The sequence below is a fragment of the Aspergillus brasiliensis genome, assembly GCF_001889945.1.
Source record: "Aspergillus brasiliensis CBS 101740 unplaced genomic scaffold ASPBRscaffold_1, whole genome shotgun sequence".
Lineage (NCBI taxonomy): Eukaryota > Fungi > Ascomycota > Eurotiomycetes > Eurotiales > Aspergillaceae > Aspergillus > Aspergillus brasiliensis.
In genome coordinates, this window is record NW_027137442.1 from 933,612 (window position 1) to 948,832 (window position 15,221).

Genomic DNA, 15,221 nt, shown 5'->3' on the forward strand with positions numbered 1-15,221 from the left:
TTGGCCGTCGGATGAACCGGACTTCGTTCTGGTAAGCCGGACTTTGACTGGCCGAAGTCCGTTCGGTTTACATCTAGTGTCATACTTCATCCAGATGACTTGCCACACTACTCTTTGATTCATAAAGTGTGATTGAATAGCAACTAACTTAAGTACCAAGCTATTAAACACCCCCCTCCTCACCATCACGAAGAATACGGCGCAAGTGTCTCCACCGTCCTGCGCCAAACAATATCACCCGCATCCATGGCCTGCAATTCCAACATCACCTTTCCCTGAAACAGCCCCTTCATCTTATTGTCAATTGCAAACAGCTCCCCTCCTTGAATAGTCTTTGTCATAGTCATGCTAGCCCTCTGTCCTTCTTCCAGGGGGACTCCCCTGCCACCATATTTAGCACTGGTGATCAGATACAACACCTTCTCCGCAGCATCCTCAGGAGAGGTCCCAAACGTAGCTAACGCAGCTTTAAACAGTGGCCAATACCACTTCCCACCCCAGGCCTTCTTAAAAGCATCTGTGTTGACACCGCCAGGGTAATGATGAATGAAAACTACATGAGGGTTTTCCTGAGCCAATTTTGACATGGACAAGGTAGTGTAGGTGGACGTCGCTTTTGTGAGAGAGCTCAGACTGAAGTGCCCTGGTTTCTCCAGATCGAGGTCGTCAAGGTAGATAGCAGAAGATTCGTAGCCCGCGTTGAGGAGGCTCACGACGCGTGGATTGTTGAGTGATGCATTGAGTAAAGGAAGAAGCTGGGTCATCATCAATATTCGACTGTAATAGGTGAGGGTTAGTGACAGGCTTTTGCCTTCGGTTGTTTCTAAATTGTCGTAATTTGTGAGCTGATACTGTTGATGGATTGGCCAATGGTGACTGATGATACGTACCGATGCGTTCTCCAGAGGAGATAAAGCCGGCGCCCAAGTACAAGCAGTCAAGACTCTTTTCGTGCCTCCTGATCTCATCGCATAGTCTCTTTGTATCCGCGAGAAGAGACAGTTGACCCTCCACCCAGGTGATCTCTGCATGTCTGTTGGATTGTCGAAGCTCATCTAGGAATGCTTGATGCTTCTTGCCGTTCCGACCAATGACATACACCCGGACTGGTAGTTTTGTAAGAACTAGACGAGTAAGTGTTGCTTTTCCGATGCCATCAGTGGCCCCGGTAAAGACTGCCGTGTGAGGTACCGTCTTTGATGTGATTCGGGCGTTGGAGGCCCGGATTTCGGAGATGGAGGCCATTTCTCAGCCTGGAGGACGACTTCTATGACTGGAGAGCTAGCTATAATATATGGTAGACATGGAAGTATCGGTTACAATATCGCTTGCTGGCAATTGTGGGAATGGCAGACCTAATATATGGTGTTGTGTGGGCTAAGGGGAACGGACTTCAAGTCCGTCTCCAACGGCGATCGCTGCCCGAAAACCGTATCATCCGGGCTGCGTAATGCGAAGGGGGTGTCATGGTGCAGTATCACTAAGTTAGAAATTTAGGAATACATATCTAGAGATTCAAAATACATTATTTGAGGTTCTTCAGATGGTCATTGAGAGTAATAGTCTCAAGTGGAAGACCTATGATATCGCCCGAAACGTAGACCTGACGGGACTCATTAAGAGTCCTGACAGTTGTATAATTCAGATTGAATTGCCTGTTCCCACCAGGGACTCATGGCGTACTTGCAGCCATTTCCCTCACAACTGTGTGCTGGATATGAGGAGCAACGGAGGGTAGTGCAGATGACCCCCTTGTATCATGACCTAGTCAAGTTCTAAATCGGCCCGCGTTACCAGGAACGTCTCAGCACGACGTATCCTGATAATAAGCAGTGCTCATAGATCCGGCAGCAGTATGATCGTTGTGAAATGTGTGCGGGCACCTTAGACCACATTATGCTTTCTAAGGCGCACAAAGGCCATACCACGTATGCATACATGGTAGAGCTATAGCGCAACATGTGATACGGCGCAGAATCCAAATATCAAAGACATACCCATGCATGCCAGCATGCTTCAAGGAATGTTGATACTGTTGTATGCAAGTCACCGAATGACGCTGACCCCATGCGATCGAGCGTAGGTGATTGCCTCGTATGGGATATTGTCACAATTCTTGATGTATACAAACTCAACACGTGGAAAGTCGCCATCCGAGGAACGTGCGTCAGCGAGCATTTTGAGCAGACGTCCTGTAACATCGGTGTTGGAAACATCCAGGGCAATAAGGTTCGACAAGCCTTCTAACAAGGTCTTTACAGTGGAGTCGTTGATGCCTGGAAGCTGAGAAACTCCAAGCTCGGTCAAATTGATCGAATTCTCTGCTAGAACGAGACTGAGCTTCTCAGAGTCAAGTTGCGGACAACGGTCGACCACGAGATTGCGTAATGAAGCCTTGGAATTGACTATGAACCCATGAAGTGTGCGGTAGGTGACCCAAATTAGGTCGCGAAGCATGAGAGTATGGAGATTTGGAAGGTGCAGGGGTTGCTCGGGAGAGAAGGGGAATTCCTCCCCAGTTGGAGCGGCACCTGCATGGATGGAAAGGAACTCGAGACTCGGCGGTAAGCTGAAAGGACCTATGAATACACCTTTCAGATCTAGTCTACGTAGTCTGGGGTACTGGACAGGATCAAAGGAAAGATAGTATGGCGCCCAGACTTTGGGATACGAGTCCAGCCGTAGTTCTTCAAGGTTGGGCATTGAGCAAGACGTTGACTCCTATGACCAGCTGTCAGTCCAACAAGCAGCATGCACGCAGCAGAAGCGCATAAGCTTGACACAACTTACAGTAGCAGGAGGTATGTATAGAGCAGGCACACGACCTGGGGGCGGAACTGATGCTTCCGTGAGGAGGGCAATACTCCTCAGATTCGGCATATGTGAAGGCCAGTGTACTCTGGATTCGGGCGAGGGCTGGGCGTTATGAATTTCAAGCCGTTCCAACTGGGATAAACTTGATAGGAACTTCGCAATATCTTCTTGGGTCACTGGTGTCTGTTTCGTGATGACTAGAGATTTCAACTGTGTTGAGCCCCTGAACACGTTGTAAAGTCCATTAGGTTGTGTGATAGGATCCCGGATCTCCAAATTCTCCAGTTTCGGGCATCTACTCAAAACCTCTAGCACTTTGTCCTGAAAAGGGGTGGATATATTAGTCAAGACAGCATGAGTTAGCAAGGCACGCGAGCGCTGGACAAATGCCCGAAAGGAGCGCCAATGAACCTTGCGTCGGGCCTCAGTGAAATCCAATTGCATCCAAAGATCTGGTTGTGAGAGCATTCGCTGCCACCCCTTCGAGACTCGCAGTAGAACCCTAGGAGCCCGATCGTCAGCTTCCTCGTAGGACCTCTATGTTCACGGGTCACTCACGCCAGCTCCCTGAAATTGAAATGTTGCAGCACCATCATGGCTAACTCAAGCGGTAGTGTAGCAAATGGATCTAGTCGTTTCACTGACGCTCTTTCTTTCACCTTGCAGTACATTTGCAGTATCATCTGAGCCGGTCAGTCCATCAACACATCCCGCTGTAAGCTGAGTTCAAAGCTACCTACCTTACGACGGGGATGATCTTCAGGCAAGGTCTTCAAACCGTACCCATAAGCTTTGAGAGCCTTTGCCCGATCCCCAGTCAGAAGCAATGTCTGACCATATCGCAAAACGCCCTAACACTCGATTAGCCTACGGTGAAGGCAATTGACCATCGCACAGGCTGCAAGCTACCCGTCCATCTTTGGTATCTCTGCGGATCATCTGTCGCGAGTCATTGAGAGCGCGATCATACTGAGTAAGCTTGATGTACGTTGCGGCGCGGTTGTCCAGGATGCTCATCACATCAGCGCCTTTACAAGAGAGAGCCTGTGGGCCAATTGTCTTAGTAGCGTTTTCCTTATCGGACGCGGTGGACCGCGCGAACGCACCTCTGTAAACGCAGCCAGAGCGTCTGAGTAATTGCCCTGCCTGAAGAGTAGCTGTCCCCTCTGTTGCAAGGAGTCCCCCTCGCCGCGAATGACACGCGCCATGATGCCAATGGAGAGGGTGAAGCCGAGCAGATGCAAGAGGAGACGCGCGAGCGACGCGAGCGATAAGAAAAGTGATTTACTTCCCTTTACAGATCAGATGTGAGCGGTTCGATGACATAAGCATACAGCGGAAGTGGGGCGTGGCGGTCACCGGAGTGCGCCTGCTGTTTATGTTCTTCCCCTTTAGGAACCCCGGCGGCCGTCGAAAAATAATAATAACAGTCTGGCGGTCCCCGACGGAATATCACAGCCGACAACCCTCGACATCAATCGCCAATTCCTCTCCATTAAGAGAGGTCGGTGCCAGCAGAGCTTGCAGGCAAGCCATGGAGCCACAAAATCTGCAGGCAGCATCTACTTACATTAATAATGTCTTACTGGCCAGGGGGCTGCTGAAAAGCGGCCACCCCATCGATTTCGCCAACCCGGAAGATGAGGAGGGAGGCTGCGCGGCCACAATGGGGAGGATTATCAACTTGGTCAATGATTTGGTCCTGCGCAGAGACGTATGAAGCAGCCACATCCAGGGCAACTATCGCACTGGCTAACAGCGACAACAGCGTGAAGCCGAACATCGAGAGAACCTAGCAACCACAATTCGCACCCTACGCGCGGAGGAATCGCAGAAAACAGCAGAGTTGGTATGATCAGTATCAGTTCTATGCTCTGCGACTACAACGAGGACTAACGACCTGGCTGTAGGAGAAAGTCAAAACGAAGGCATCCGAGCTGACCCGTTCGCTGGCTCTCGCAGAAGCGCAGGAACGGGCCTTGAAGGCGAACGTTGCCAGTGCCGATTCGACTATTCGAGGACTGAAGGAGCAAGTGCAGCGCATGAAGACGACCATACAGCAAGTTCGGGCTCAATGCGCCAATGACATTCGCAAACGCGACCTGGAAATGCAGAAACTGAAATCGCACTTGGCTGAACGCCAGCGCGGAAAGCGGGAAGGGCTGTCGATGACCACCATAAACATCAACCCAGCAGCCAGCCAATCCTCTCGATCGAGACTGGCGGCAGGTGGTGAGGGAATCAACGATCCGGGATACAGTCTGAAGCAGGAGACGAACGACTTCCTTACCGAACTATGTCAGAACCTCAGCGACGAGAATGATACCCTGATATCGCTGGCACGGAACACAGTTGAAACTTTGAAGGATCTCCAGGGATTATCACAAGCCGACGACGAAGATAAACCCGCGCCCGGGATGGCAAGTGTAGGGGCGGGACGGTCTCTGCAAGGCTCGGTAACGGCACTACCGACCTCTTGTGACGAGCTATCTGCACAGATGGACCATGTCCTCGAACACCTACGGACTCTACTCACAAACCCATCATTCGTGCCTCTAGAGGAAGTAGAGATGCGGGATGAAGAAATCAAGCGACTTCGCGAGGGCTGGGAGAAAATGGAAAGCCGATGGAGCCAGGCCGTTACAATGATGGATGGCTGGCATAAACGTATCGCCGATGGTGGCCATTCCATTCAGGCGGAAGAGCTCCGACAAGGCCTAGATTTACGTTTGGATATTACACAAGCTCTATCTCAAGATGAGGGCCGAGACACAACCATCCAGTCGCCCATCTTCGAAGACCAAGAAGCAGAAGAGGAGGAAGAAAAGCAAACAGCTGCGAAGACTACTGCCGAGCCTAGTCAGCCTTCGGAGTCCCCCAGAAAAACTCGCCAGTCGACCCGGGAAACGAGATCCAGGAGAGCCAGTAAAGCCTTGAAAGAAAGGAGTGACAACATCGTGACTGGACGCTCGCCACGGAAGGTCTCCTTTACCACTGGCCTACAAGATTCACCTTGCGAACCAAGCGCCGACGATGAGACACTACAAGTAAAAGCACACCGCTCCGAAGCGGTCACGCGTAGACCCTCCAGGAGGAAGGCTGAGTCAAAGGGCCTCTCCCGGCAGGGAAGCAGCGCTCAAAGTCCCCAGCCCAAAGAGTCACGCCGGGCAGCTGCTATCCAAGCATCGAGCAGCCAAGCTCGTCTGAGCGTGCCACAGAAGCTAGCGGCTGCCGAAAGCGAGGCTCGGGAGGCTGAGCAGGCTCGCAAAGAAAGCGAGAGTCGTAAGCGTGGGCGGGCTCTCAAGGGATCCAGCAAAGGACACCGGGACCGACGCCGGAGTACACTCACCAGCGACGAGCTGGGAGAGCTGATGGGGATGCCTGCCAAGTGAAGTGACGATTGTTTCATGATGATGTTCCTGGGAGACTAGCTTATTCGATACCCCCTCGTTCGCTGTCTGAGTATATACCATGCCTGTTTGCGTACTGCCTGCCTTGGTTACGACATAATCATGACCTGACTTCTTTTCTCTTTCTGTACAGTTAATACATCCCCGTATCACCACAATACCATCAGTAATTTTTCAAAGCAGGCATTCTCCACTTATTTCTGCACATAGTGCCCTTTATTCCATATGCTGAAGCTTCTGTCTGACCGTCTAGACCGTCCCTCCGACTCTAACTCAACAATAGAGATATCAGGGGAGAAATCGCCCATAGACCAAGTCATGACGATCACTCGATGCCTACAGGCTGAATTTTCCGCACCGGATGTATTGTATCGACCGGAATTCTGGCCCCAGGCCGCACAAGTGTATAGTTCGTTCTGGCACCAAGGAACCATACCGGACTCCCCCTACCAGAAGCCAGAGTTCCTTGCGACTAAGCCTCATAGTATGGCGGACCAAACTATTGGCACACAGATTTGTAGTTCCCCTGAGGCATTTAGCATCTTTATACTACCGCCGGTGGCGGTTAAGCCAGAGTACCGCCAGATTCTGACGTCCCAACTTCTTCATCCGTAGGAGTTGTTCCCAAGCTAGGACAAAAAGGCGACGGGCAGCATGTAGGAGCCTCGACGACCAAGCCAAACAGACTTTGGACCGTAGTTGAAGCCTGATCGTAGTCGTAGTGCGAGTCATGTCCGCGCGGCTCGATTCGCATACCTCATGGTGAAGGCATAGAGTTTGACGTTAGTATATGAACCTACCGGCTGGTTTGTTCTCTGCACTTCATACTTCTCCTTTTCCATCACCCTCACGCTTTGGCTGCTTGCTATCGTTTCTCGTTGGCAGAGTATTCAAAGCATCTCTTCTTCATTCATCTTTCCACCCCCTGCTATCTGTTTTTCTACGCTTCTGATAAATTTCTCCTCCACGGAGGGTAATATCTGATTCGTGCTTGTTAGCTTCTTTCTTTTGGCTTTGCTTGATCGCTTCAGGGATAAGGTGCTCACCGCTTTTGCTTTGCAAAAAGGGTTCCTTTCCCTCCAGCAGTCGACATGGGTTCCTATCCTCAGACCACCTATCCTGGTCCAGCATATCCCGGAGAGGTGCCTTTTGGCCCTCGTTGGGATCCGCAGAGCCTGCGATGGCTTTTCTTTACCGGAGCTCGTCTGCGTATGCAGATTATTGAACAGGATCATGATTTCTGGCAGTATTTTGTAATACCTCCTTGGTGTCACCCTGACGATAGTTATGAGTTGCCCTGGGCTCCACGGACCCCTCAACTCAATGTGACGACTCCGGCAGTCTCGATACCTAACCCGTATCCGATGGATTCGGATTCAGTCTACCAGATTCCTCCTTATGGCTTCCAGAGATCTCAGTATATGCCAGTGAAGAGTTTACGGCCACGTCAACATATGCCTCAAGGCCACCACTCTTCACATATGTCCTATCCTGGGTACCAGGTACATCAAGGCGGCCCTCCGCAGCCGTCCAGACAGAGTTCGGTTCAAGCCCAGGCGGGACCAAGTCAATATGAAGTTGCCAAAGATTCACCTAAATCGCTTGAAGTGGACTCCAGAGACCTGTCACCAGTTGAAGATGGTTCCGATATAGTCCCTGTTAATTGTACTGTCAATGGCAAAGTATGCACAGACGAAAACGCTCAAGATCTCCTTCCTCTCGAAGCTTGCATTTTTGTCGGAAAGTAAGAGACAATCCCCCTTCGAGATCAATAGGTAGAGCATATGATCAGACGAAGACTAACTCGCTGCAGTCTACCGAGCGCTCTCCACCCAACTCAGATCCAGTCCGAGCTCAAGAGGGTCTTCAGCAAGCACGGACGTTGCTTCGTCAAAGTGAAGACGAACCCTAAGACTGGGTTGAAAACCGCCTTTGCGCAGTTTGAGGTATGCCTAATGCTTCCTTCCCCGATATGCAATAACTAACCGAAGCGTAGACATCGGATGCTGCGAATATAGTCATTCAAAAGAGCAATGATCAGCCATCAGCATTCGAGCTGCACCAACGTCCTCTCCGGTTCGAGATGGCGCGGGGAAAGAAGGGTCCTGCCAATGGCACAAGTTCTCTTCGAGTTCCTCAGCCGGTCCCAAGCTCCACACGAGGAGAGGGCAGTGAGGGCAGCGTCGAGCCCGCCCATAGAATGAACGGCGAGAGCAGTATCGAGCCCGTCCCTGAACAGAACGACAAGGGCAACGTCGAGCCCGCCCATAAAGTGAACGGCGAAGCCAGCATCAAGCCCAGCCATATAATGAACGGCGAGGCCAGCATCAAGCCCAGCCATATAATGAACGGCGAGGCCAGCATCAAGCCCAGCCATATAATGAACGGCGAGGCCAGCGTCGAGCCCACACAGGACGATACCGAAGTGGACCCCGAAAGCAGCAAGTCTGCTGGGGAGATATACAAGAGTATCTATAAGGCACAGGCCAGCGGCACCCGCTCGGATCCGTGCCTATCTCACGTGTGGAAAGTCGCTGCAACCGTCTGAGATCCACGATAGATCATGTCATGCTATATTAGCGTTGCTTAGCTTGAGCGCTTGATATACCCCTGACGTTTGCTTCTTCTTCTTTATCTCCGTCTTGGTTATCTTCAAATTGTGGGCGTTGCTTGTCATATCTTTTTGCTTGTTTGTGGAGCAAATTTCTATTTGCTGTGTGTCCTTGTTCTGTCCTGTCTTGTCATGTTCTGCTATGTTTGGCTATTTAGCTCGCTAGCCAGGTCTCGTTGATGAGAAGAAAGTATCCCATCCGAGACTGGCAATACACTCTTGCTTCGAAGTTCTTGTTCTCTGGAAAGTAGTGTAGTGTGTAAGCATCGTAGGGACCAAGCTTGAGTGCGCGTGATCCGCAATATAAGGGCAATCTGGCGTCTTGGGAGCGGTGAGTGATGATGCATTGCAGCATCAGCAGAAGCTACTGTGAAGAGTTTTTAAGGTTAGCAATAGACCAGAGTTCAGGGAGATAAGATCCGAGGTTTTCAAGGCTAGTAATATCAGTATCTATAGATAGTATTGTAGAGGAAGGTTGGGTTGGGACGAGGTGAGGGGAAGTGGAGAGACTCGGGCAGCGAGAGATGGCGCTTACGATTCCCCGATTGGCAATACGAGCCCGACGCGTCTCGGTGCCCGGTGGATCTCGTCCCCAGTCAATCCCCACACTTCTTCTCCGGACATCTTACAATTCCTACTGGGTTGGACTCTTTCATCGCTAAGGTGTCTAAAGTCTATGTTTATTCATTTAATGGTCAAGATTTCCGAAAGGATCACTAGCCTACAGATCCACAAATTCGCCTCGCTGCCACTCTCCCTTCTCTAGCCGGTCCAGGTAATCGCCCACCTTGGCCGCCATCACTCCGGTCTCGTAGCCGAAGAACTTGTATGCAGCTTTGCCCGGCAAACTGTGGCCGAATCGGCGGATATTGATGCCTGCATCGGCATACCGCTCCCAGCCGTTCGGCGCATATGGCTCGATCACCACAGCCGGGATACCTTGATGGCGTCGCAGGACCGTGCGCTTGTATTCGAGGGGTTGTTGCTCAAACAGTCGTTGGCACGGGAAACTGATGACGCGTGCCGCAATTCCTTTGGTCTCCTTCAGCTGCTGGGCTACATCAAGTGCAAATGAGAGCTCTGCGCCGACGCCAATGAGCGTCACTGCGGCAGTTTCAGCCTCTACCAGCACGTACGCGCCTTGTGCCACTCCCTCCCGGCGTGTTTGCTTCAATTGGGGCAGAGCGTGACGGGAGGTGGAGATGATGCTGGACGTCTTCTTAGCCTCTAGGGCCGCAATCCATGCTCCTGCCGTCTCCTCACTGTCTCCTGGTCGTATATACAGCAGATTCGGCATAGCACGGTAGAGCGCCGCCAGCTCTATCGGCTGATGTGTCGGACCATCTTCTCCCATGCCAATAGAGTCGTGAGTGGCAGCGTGGATAACCTGAAGGTGTTGAAGAGCTCCCATGCGTACGGCAGGGGCAGCATAAAGATAAAACATGAAAAAGGATGAGGTGATGGGCACGAATGTGTTTGGCGCAAACGCTGCCAGCCCGTTCGAGATGGCACACATGGCGTGCTCACGTACTCCAAAGTGGATATATCGGCCAGAGTAGTTGCCGTTAATGTTGCAAGTCGTGCGTAGATCGGGCTGCATATGGTAAGTATAGTCCCACTATATGAACTAAGAGAGACGGCATCAGTGAACTTACATGCTGGAAATCAACCTTGCCCGGCCAGATCATGTTCACAGATGGACTCAGATCAGCAGTTCCGACCATGAAGGATTGAATATCTTTGGCCAGAGGGTTGAAGACTAGGCCAGACGAGGCTCTCGTAGCCGTTGGCTTGTCAGGGAAGCTGGAAGGTATAAGGTCCTTCCAGTTCGAAGGCAGCTCTCCGCGCATGCGTCTCTGGAACTCTGCTCCAAGTTCAGGATATTCTGCGCTATATTGCTTCACTAATGAGTTCCACTGCTGGACAAGAACGTCTCCTCGAGCAGGCAGGTCCTGAAAGAACTCTCGGACTGTATCACTGATGACAAAGTGCTCATCGGGACTGAAGCCATACTTCTTCTTCATGTCTGCTACGTCTGGAGCACCAAATGCGGCACCATGGGCAGCAGCCATGCCTTCCACCTTACTGCCGAGACCGATGACGGTACGGACGTTAATGAAAGTAGGCTTCTCTTGGGCGGCACGAGCCTTTTCCAAGGCTTGGACAAGCCCCTCGACATCGTAGCAACCATCTTCGACATCAATAACATCCCAGCCGCAGGCACGCATCTTAGCGTTAATATCCTCTGTGTTGGTCAGATCAACTGAGCCATCGCAGGTGATTTGGTTGTTGTCGTAGATGACGGTCAGATTGTTGAGTTTGAGATGGCCCGCGAAGGAAATTGCCTCGAGTCCGACACCTTCCTGCAGACATGCATCTCCTATCATACACCAGGTGTGGTTTGACACGACCTCATACCCCGGACGGTTGAAGTTGGCCGCCAGATTCTTCGTGGCCATGGCAAGACCCACAGCATTGGCGATGCCCTGACCTAGGGGGCCTGTAGTGACTTCGATGCCCTCATGTTCGATTTCCGGGTGGCCCGGGCATAATGCGTCGACGCGGTCAGAGTGATAGGACTTGAGCTGCTCGAAAGTCATGGCTTTGTAGCCGGTGAGATGCAAAAAGGCGTACTGGAAGAGGCAGGTATGGCCGTTGGAGAGGATAAAGCGATCGCGGTTGAAGTAGTCGGGAGTATGCGGTGCGTATCGCATAACATATCGCCAGAGGGCAACTCCTATGGCCGCCATGCCAATGGCTCCGCTGGTCACGTCAATTAATACCCTCTGCTCTGCTAGGCACATATTCGGTGGACTCATACCCCGGGTGACCTCCGCCGAACTGCTGACACAGGTCAGAAATTAGGAGGCGAAATGATTTCAAGACATGGTCATGGTCTTTGGACAGCTGGCGCACCAGCGACAAAGCCGATGCGCCGTTGCTTTGCGGGACAGGACCAACAGCCATAGTTGCAGGAATGATTCTGAGGGCGATACATGGCGCGGGGCAAGAGGGGACATGGGTCAAATTTATAACGAGCTGGTTGCCCAGAGCAAATAAAAAGGTGGGAACAGAACAAGCCCAGTTCTGCAGAATGATGGGGGAATGAACACGAAGAACTAGATCGAATAACCTCATCCGGCAGCATTAAGCCCATTTCCGTATTGGGTAACTGGAGGCGCCGACCACCAAACGGGGAAGGCGGGTGTGGAATACCGAAAAGGGTAAGTACTGGACCCGACCCCAGGAATTCCATGCGGGGAAGGTACGACTTGGACAGGATCCACGCCGGGTCATCCGTGGCTCCAGTTGCCATCTCCATGATGTCCAGGCAAGAATAGCTTATCTCCGCTGGATCCTATTGCTCGAATTCAGCAATTGTGTCACTCCCAGCTAACCTGGGGACACCGAAGATGCTTCCAGCTTAAACCCAGACGCACCCCAGGCGTCTTCTCTTCCTCTTCAACGTTCAAAATCATACACTATCCAGCATCATGGCCCCTTCTGTCCTTGTATCGAGCCCGGCTCCGACGTCTACTTCTAAGGCATCGCCGACGGAACAGGTAACATTGTCTCCTCCTTTTCCCAATCCCTCTCTCCAGATCACGGCAGACCACAACCTCAAATTCGTCCCCGCCCCGGTGTATGCGCCACGGCGAGGTGAGGTCCTCCTTCAAATAAAAGCCACTGGCGTCTGTGGGTATGCATGAGCATTGGCTTTCACACACAAGTATTCTACTCGCTAACACAATCAGATCCGACATCCATTTCTGGAAAACCGGTCGCATTGGGGAGCTGGTCTTCGAAGGAGATTGCATAATTGGCCATGAAGCAGCGGGGGTGGTGCTCAAGTGTGGAGATGGAGTGACACATCTGCAGCCTGGTATGTAACGCTGGGCACCATGTCTGCAATCAATATCTTATCGGAAGACACAGGTGACCGAGTCGCTGTCGAGCCTGGGGTTCCGTGCGAACAGTGCTTCCTCTGTGATGACGGTCGTTACAACCTTTGCGAGGACGTCCAGTTTGCGGGTGTATATCCTTATGCGGGTACCATTCAACGTTACAAGGTCCATCCGGCCAAATGGCTACACAAGTGCGTTTTCTTTCCCGTTGGAATATGAGCTGAGAATGCTGAATGGTCTTTACAGGCTTCCGGACAATATCTCCTATCTTGAGGGAGCCCTCCTCGAGCCACTTTCGGTTGTCATGCGCGGAATTCAGGTCGCCCGTCTTCATTTAGGTCGTGCTGTTGTCGTTTGCGGTGCCGGGCCTATTGGATTGATCGCTCTCGCAGCGGCTCGAGCATCAGGCGCCCATCCCATTGTCATCACAGATATTGAGCCAAAGCGACTTGCCTTTGCCAAGGAGTTTGCGCCGTGGTGCCACACGTACCAGGTCAATCCAGCTCTAGACGCGGAAGGCAACGCTAAGGAGATCCGAAAACTTTTTGGTCCGAACGAGTACAATGCTCCAGAAACTGTATTAGAGTGTACTGGTGTTGAGAACAGTGTGTGTACCGCAGCATTTACCGCTCGTCGAGGTGGTACGGTGGTGGTAATCGGCGTGGGAAAGGCGGTAATGAATAACTTGCCATTTATGCATATTTCTCTGGCAGAGGTGGGCCTTTTACCCTGTCAAGCATGAAAAGAAGATTCACTAACCAAGACAGATTGATTTGCGGTTCATCAACCGGTACCGGGATACATGGCCGCCTGCAATTGCGTGTCTCAGTGGGGGTATACTGGACCTGAAGAAGTTGGTGTCGCACGTTTTCCCTCTAGAGAAGGCTGTGGATGCCTTGAATCTGTGTGCTGATCCCAGAAACGGGAGCATCAAGGTGACCATTGTGGATGAAGTTGAAGCAACACTGTAGATGCTTTGCAGAATATATGGCAGGAGCGAAGACAGATAGAGAAGATCAAATGAGATATCTCTTCCAGTAGTTAACGTTTCAGTCATGAGCCGACTATGAATCGACAAGTAAGCTCTTTGAAATGGGACAAAATCAACATCGACTACACCATCTTCATCACTCCTCTTTTACTTCCTCTTCCTTATAAATACCCACCAAACCATAGCCCACCATCCACTTGCCAACAAGCTCAAACTCAGGCAACTTAATCTCCGTTCAGCCTATTAAACCACATCGCACACAGCACCCCACCATATACATGATCAACATAAATGTCGTCTTGCCCCGTCACATAAATCACAGAACTCTTCACTTCCGTCATCTCCGAAACCTCATCTATAGCAATGCACCCCTTCATATTATTCGACACAGTGGCCTTCTCGATCTACTCCTTCACATGCCTTGCAATCTCTGTGTCGAATCGCGTGTCGATGAAATAGTATAGCTTGTTTGGGCCAGCTGTAGCCACGTAAGAAGCGTGTATTGCTGCTACCATCTCTGATGACTTTTGTAGGTTGATGTGGGATTGGCTATTAGCATTCGGCTGTCACGAGGCTTCCATTGTAGACTCATGCTTTTGTTGAAGCTGTGATTGATGGTGTTTAGGATCCGTGGAAATGTCTACTACTAGTAACATCTATTATCATGATTTACTAGTATTCTTAGTACTAGTACTCCGTGCCGTGGGGTATTGGGTTTGGACTTCCATCAGACTACTATTACTAGTCGTGTCGTTGGTGCAACTAATGATCATGTTGAGGATGAGTGACTAGTATATATTTTCGTCGAGGCAATACTGCCCTGGCAGTATCTTATATCGCATTAACAATTAAATTACCAGCTAATTTGAATAAATGCCCAATTTTTTTTAGTTAGTACTAGTACTAGGTAGTCCATAAAGTATATATGGACGGAATTCATGAAGGATGGACTTGATAGACTAGGATAATGATTGGACCAATGCAAGATCAATTAGATGAACATTGCCTTTACAGTATTGAGACAACTGAGCAATGACTGGTAAGTGTTGGTAATTTTATGACCCGCTGGTAAGAAGGAATTTGTGCTTATGGAATATACTAACAGGTGGAGAAGTTGACGGCTTATTTATGAGGGAAGTAAGACAATGTCTCATTACTCTTTCCGTCCGCCTATCCACTTTGTATATTTGTGATTTGAATATCACTGCTAATATCAATAAATACCAACAAAAGAGAGAAAAGGGACGAAAAGAACAAAGGCGACATTTACTGTAGTGTGCAGTTTGGCTAGATGCCATCTTCAAGAGCAACGAAGTAACTACGTACCCCTGGTCGATAGTAAAGAAGATTAACAAACCAGACAAACAGTCTCATCACATGACGGACCGGGATCGGAGTCGAGGCTGACACACGCAGGTACTCCGTAACTAGTTAATTACGTACGGCATACAATGATTCTATAGCGGCTCAATGCTATCCTGCAGAGGGTA

The 15,221-nt window shown here is 50.7% G+C and overlaps 7 protein-coding genes across 7 annotated transcripts; 4 read left to right on the plus strand and 3 right to left on the minus strand.

The window, feature by feature from the left end:
* Positions 1-185: 185 nt before the first annotated feature.
* On the minus strand, positions 186-1,245 carry ASPBRDRAFT_112204 (uncharacterized protein; the record flags this gene model as incomplete). The annotated part of the gene is made up of 2 exons (XM_067616634.1): positions 186-823; positions 891-1,245. The coding sequence occupies 2 exons, from the start codon at positions 1,243-1,245 to the stop codon at positions 186-188; spliced, it is 993 nt and encodes a 330-aa protein (XP_067484340.1).
* An 801-nt stretch (positions 1,246-2,046) lies between these two features.
* ASPBRDRAFT_114303 (Leucine Rich Repeat domain protein) lies at positions 2,047-4,022 on the minus strand (the record flags this gene model as incomplete). The annotated part of the gene is made up of 6 exons (XM_067616812.1): positions 2,047-2,721; positions 2,791-3,316; positions 3,373-3,497; positions 3,555-3,665; positions 3,724-3,858; positions 3,921-4,022. The coding sequence occupies 6 exons, from the start codon at positions 4,020-4,022 to the stop codon at positions 2,047-2,049; spliced, it is 1,674 nt and encodes a 557-aa protein (XP_067484341.1).
* A 326-nt stretch (positions 4,023-4,348) lies between these two features.
* ASPBRDRAFT_50063 (uncharacterized protein) lies at positions 4,349-6,206 on the plus strand (the record flags this gene model as incomplete). The annotated part of the gene is made up of 3 exons (XM_067626474.1): positions 4,349-4,528; positions 4,583-4,663; positions 4,725-6,206. 3 exons carry the CDS (start codon positions 4,349-4,351, stop codon positions 6,204-6,206), a joined length of 1,743 nt encoding a protein of 580 aa, XP_067484342.1.
* An 837-nt stretch (positions 6,207-7,043) lies between these two features.
* On the plus strand, positions 7,044-8,140 carry ASPBRDRAFT_225727 (uncharacterized protein). Its single transcript, XM_067621991.1, has 2 exons — positions 7,044-7,202; positions 7,271-8,140. The coding sequence occupies exon 2, from the start codon at positions 7,316-7,318 to the stop codon at positions 7,970-7,972; it is 657 nt and encodes a 218-aa protein (XP_067484343.1). The 5' UTR covers positions 7,044-7,202; positions 7,271-7,315; the 3' UTR covers positions 7,973-8,140.
* On the plus strand, positions 8,140-8,873 carry ASPBRDRAFT_225644 (uncharacterized protein). Its single transcript, XM_067621990.1, has one exon. The coding sequence runs from the start codon at positions 8,308-8,310 to the stop codon at positions 8,770-8,772; it is 465 nt and encodes a 154-aa protein (XP_067484344.1). The 5' UTR covers positions 8,140-8,307; the 3' UTR covers positions 8,773-8,873.
* Positions 8,874-9,556: 683 nt separating this feature from the next.
* ASPBRDRAFT_113195 (transketolase family protein) lies at positions 9,557-11,802 on the minus strand (the record flags this gene model as incomplete). The annotated part of the gene is made up of 3 exons (XM_067616724.1): positions 9,557-10,429; positions 10,491-11,598; positions 11,651-11,802. 3 exons carry the CDS (start codon positions 11,800-11,802, stop codon positions 9,557-9,559), a joined length of 2,133 nt encoding a protein of 710 aa, XP_067484345.1.
* A 330-nt stretch (positions 11,803-12,132) lies between these two features.
* Positions 12,133-13,852, plus strand: ASPBRDRAFT_165710 (putative alcohol dehydrogenase). Its single transcript, XM_067619565.1, has 5 exons — positions 12,133-12,535; positions 12,591-12,718; positions 12,772-12,931; positions 12,987-13,455; positions 13,508-13,852. Exons 1-5 carry the CDS (start codon positions 12,330-12,332, stop codon positions 13,709-13,711), a joined length of 1,167 nt encoding a protein of 388 aa, XP_067484346.1. The 5' UTR covers positions 12,133-12,329; the 3' UTR covers positions 13,712-13,852.
* Positions 13,853-15,221: the final 1,369 nt, after the last annotated feature.